The sequence below is a fragment of the Myotis brandtii genome, unplaced genomic scaffold, assembly GCF_000412655.1.
Source record: "Myotis brandtii unplaced genomic scaffold, ASM41265v1 scaffold535, whole genome shotgun sequence".
Taxonomy (NCBI): Eukaryota; Metazoa; Chordata; class Mammalia; order Chiroptera; family Vespertilionidae; genus Myotis; species Myotis brandtii.
In genome coordinates, this window is record NW_005369964.1 from 2,166,835 (window position 1) to 2,170,611 (window position 3,777).

Below are 3,777 nucleotides of genomic sequence, written 5' to 3' on the forward strand. Positions count from 1 at the left end.
GCAGGTTTAAAATGGGGAGGGGTTTGACGGGGAAGGTGATGGGAGTTTGGGGTGACATCGCCTGTCAGGGACGAGGTGACCAGGGTGGCATCTTGGGGCTAGGATGAGGAGGAACTGGGAGTGGGACGTCAGGTTTTGGGGAAAATGACAGGCTTGGAACCAGAATTACAAGGGACTTGGCGGTGGTTTAGTGGGTGGGGGTGACAAGGTTGATGGTTGAGTGATGACGGTGACGCATGTGGTGATCTGAATGACCGTGATGAAGGTGATGATGACTTGGAGCAAGGTAAACACGTCAGTAATACTCAACGAAGCTCAGAGTATTGATTCCTACCCAAATAACTTAAGAAGCAAAATAGTCCTATCTGGTACCCAAGGACTGTTTAGCTGCCCAACCCGAAGAGCTGGGAAGCTAGACAGAACTCTGTCCCATCTCCTTCTATTTTTTTTTTTCCCCCAACAAAAATAGATACTCTTCTTAAAAAAGTCAAGTTCATGATTCAGAAACTGGCTAGGTCTTTCAGGATCTGAGCGTTACTAACTCGGCAACACAAATGAACTGCATAGCCACGTAGGCCAGGCCTGGTACCACTTCGGCCACAGAACTAGAAAACGCCCCACAAGGGACAGGTTCCACTAACCCCTGCGAACACCTAGGGGAGGGCTGTGTTGCTGCTCAGATTTCGCCAGGGGCACTTGCGGTTCACCTGCATTTACATTTTAAGAAATATGGCTAATCTACAGGGGGAAGGGGCGTAGAGTATTGGAGATTTTGGTGGGTGGGGGTTGCCCGAGAGGCAACTCCAAGGCTACGTATTGTGACTCAAAGCGGCTAATCGTTCCCAAATGGAAAGTGAGCCAGGAGGCTCCCCACTTTGAAAACTGCACTTAGGGGTGATTTCAGGATGCCCAGTGGGCATCAGAATAGACCAAAACATGCGGACCCGGGGATGGGACCTAGTCTCCATCCCATCCTCATGGGGGGGTCAGGAGCTGTTTTGGTTCATCCCCCGTCGTTCCTAATTCAGAGTTTTAGACAAGAGAGGACCTTGATGGTCACTGTGGTCAAGCCCCTCCCTCCAGAGGGGCGAAATGGTGGGCTCGCTAAGGGTGACGCAGCGAGTTAGTGGCAGGGCTGGGACGAGGTCCCGGCCCCCCAGCAGCCAACCCGGGTTTTCTCTCTGCCTGACACATGGCCGCTGCACTCTGCAAAATCCTCAACTCCATCACAAAGATCTAAGGACTGCGATGTTGAACTTGAAGTGAGTGCGAGTCGGATGTGGCGTGTGAGAATTAACGAACGAAAGGGGTCTTAGCCCAGGTCACAGTGGTTGGTCATGCAAGAATACGTTACAAGGACCCTGTGGCCGAGGCCCCTCGGGGAGGGACGTCGACACACCGAGTCCTGGTCAAGTTGCCTTGTTTTTTTTTTGTCTTTTTTTATTTTATGCTAAAATTTAAAGTTTAGAATGACATGCTACTTATCTTACTCGTTTAAAGATTAAATTCTTATTCTTATTCTTAACCATGCATTGGGAAAGAGGGGGGAGGGTGGCCTTCATCATTGCATTGAGCGCATTGCATTGGTCACACACAGTAGTAGCACAAAGAATAATACAGCGAAGCGTAGCGCGTTCACCAGGTCTGACACGAGAGCTAGCAAATTCGCCCACCGAGGTTAGAACCGACCGCATCTGGTGAGCTCTGCGGGGACCCCGAGGATGGAGGGGGCGGGGTAGTATAGTGGGGGCTCTGCCTAGATCTCTGCTTAGATCTCCTCGTCGCTAGCCTCCTTGAAGGTGGTCATGTCGATCTTGTCGGGGAAGATGATGTTGACGGCCATGTCTTCCCCGCTGTTGTAGCGCAGCAGCAGCTTCTTCTTCTTGTTCAGCATGCGGTTGTAGCGCAGGTTGGCAATCCAGGCCTCACACTTGTTGAGGAAGACGATGCTCAGGGTGCCCAGCACCACCAGACCGGTCAGCACGCCCAGGATGGTGAAGCAGATGGCCTGGCCCTCGGAGAGGAGCGGGGTGTCCTTTTTGACCTCCCTCATGGCCACCTTTAGGATGTGGTGCTCGGGCTGCCCCACGGGCAGCTCGTGCACCCCGGGGGTCACGCGGTAGGCCAGCCCGGGCCCGTTGGGCACACGGGTGCCCTGCTGGGAGCTCGCCGCGCGCTTCTTGCCGCAGAGGGGACCTGTGAACTGGGGCCGGCACCGACACTCGAACCTCACCTGGGAGTGCTGCAGGCAGGTGCCCCCGTTCAGGCACGGTTCGGAGGCACAGTTGGTCACCGAGCGACTGCAGGTTTTGTCCACGAAGCCGGGGGGGCAGCGGCAGCGGAAGTCGCCCCCAATGTCGGTGCAGGTGCCTTGGTTCTCGCACGGGTTGGAGGTACAGCTGTTGACCACGATCTCGCAAAAATTGCCCGAGAAGCCAGGGGGGCACAGGCAGGAGGCATACGAGGCCTGGCCATCATCGTCCACGCAGGAGCCGCCGTGCTGGCAGGGGGAACTGCAATACAGAAGGGGACAAGGCAGAGGTCCCCTGGGGGGTGGGCTAGGACAGTGGTGCTGCGGGCAAATGCTCAGAACACAGGAGGTGAGTGAGTGATGCCAGCCAGGGGGGCTGAGGAGGCGGCGGGCACTGTGACCCCTGCCTACGAGGGCCTCTGGTGTCTGAGGCAGCCGCACACCGGGTGGGGGGTGCCCCTCACCCCCACCTGGAGCACGCCGACCTCCCGGATGCCCATCTCTCCTACCAGAGGCCTGCCGGTGAGTCCCTGGACTGGTGGGGGAAACTGAGGCCGAGAGAGGCAAAGTTAGTGATAACGCCGGGCTGGAGGGAGCCCCCTCCTCTAGCTTGGTCCCTAGGCCCCTGACGCCGAGCCACACAGGATGTCCCTGGCAGTCTCTCCTGCCCCCCATCACCGCCCCATTATTATTTTTACTTCTATTTTCAGCGGAGCGAGCCTGCAGCTCATTGTGCAGAAACCCTTGGGGACTCTCCGAGTGAAAGAAATACGCGGTCTGTCTGTGCGTCCCTGCCGCTGGTTAATAGCGGCTCATTCACCCAAGTGCAGCTTGCAGACCGAAGCTGTTTGCTCCACGCGGAGCGCACGGAGCATTTAACGTAAGTGCTTCTAAACGAGCGGGCCCTTTGTCATCTGATAAATGCGGAAACTCCAGGGAAGAAAGGGGCGGTGGGCGCGAGAAAGCCGCGTCGCCCCTCGGAGGAGGGCGGCATAGGAGCGGGGCTCTGAAGGAATTTCAAGGACCCCGGGCTGGATTTTGTTAGAGAGAAAAGCAAAATATTTTAAAGGGCTGGCTCTGAATGTTCCCTTCTCTCCGATAAGCCGGCACGGCGTGCGATGTCGCCCCTGCCCTCGGAGTACTGATCTTTCCATGCCTCACAGGTGCCTGCTTGTGGCCCCAGCCAGTCCACGTCCTCCACACCACCCTGCAATGCCAGGGCAGGAGGCGCTGGTGTGGCAGGGCAGCCCCTGGGCCAGGGGCTAGGGGTCCCAGGTGGAATTCTCGCTGCTGTCAAGATCTCTCCTAGCCTCCCTTTTAGCCCCCTCCGTGCAGCTATGCCCATAAGGGCCAGAGGGGGGCTGTGGGGAGCCCTGCTCAGGGAGGCACAGGACAGGCCAGCGGCCATTCTGCCTCGGTGCCCACTGCCCAGGATCCCAGGGCTCCCTCCCCACTCAGGGTAGCTGAGAGCTGGACCCCACCCCCTGGCCCTTATGGCTTGTCCTCCCCATCCCGCCCCCGCCCCT

The 3,777-nt window shown here is 57.4% G+C and overlaps 1 protein-coding gene across 1 annotated transcript in view; it reads right to left on the reverse strand.

Moving 5' to 3' along the window:
- Positions 1-1,417: 1,417 nt before the first annotated feature.
- DLK1 (delta-like 1 homolog (Drosophila)) overlaps positions 1,418-3,777 on the reverse strand; it is a 6,325-nt gene continuing 3,965 nt past the window's right edge. The window contains exon 4 of the mRNA XM_014549110.1: positions 1,418-2,513. Coding sequence (XP_014404596.1) covers positions 1,769-2,513 — 745 coding nt within the window. The 3' untranslated portion in view covers positions 1,418-1,768. The remainder of the gene's footprint in view (positions 2,514-3,777) is intronic.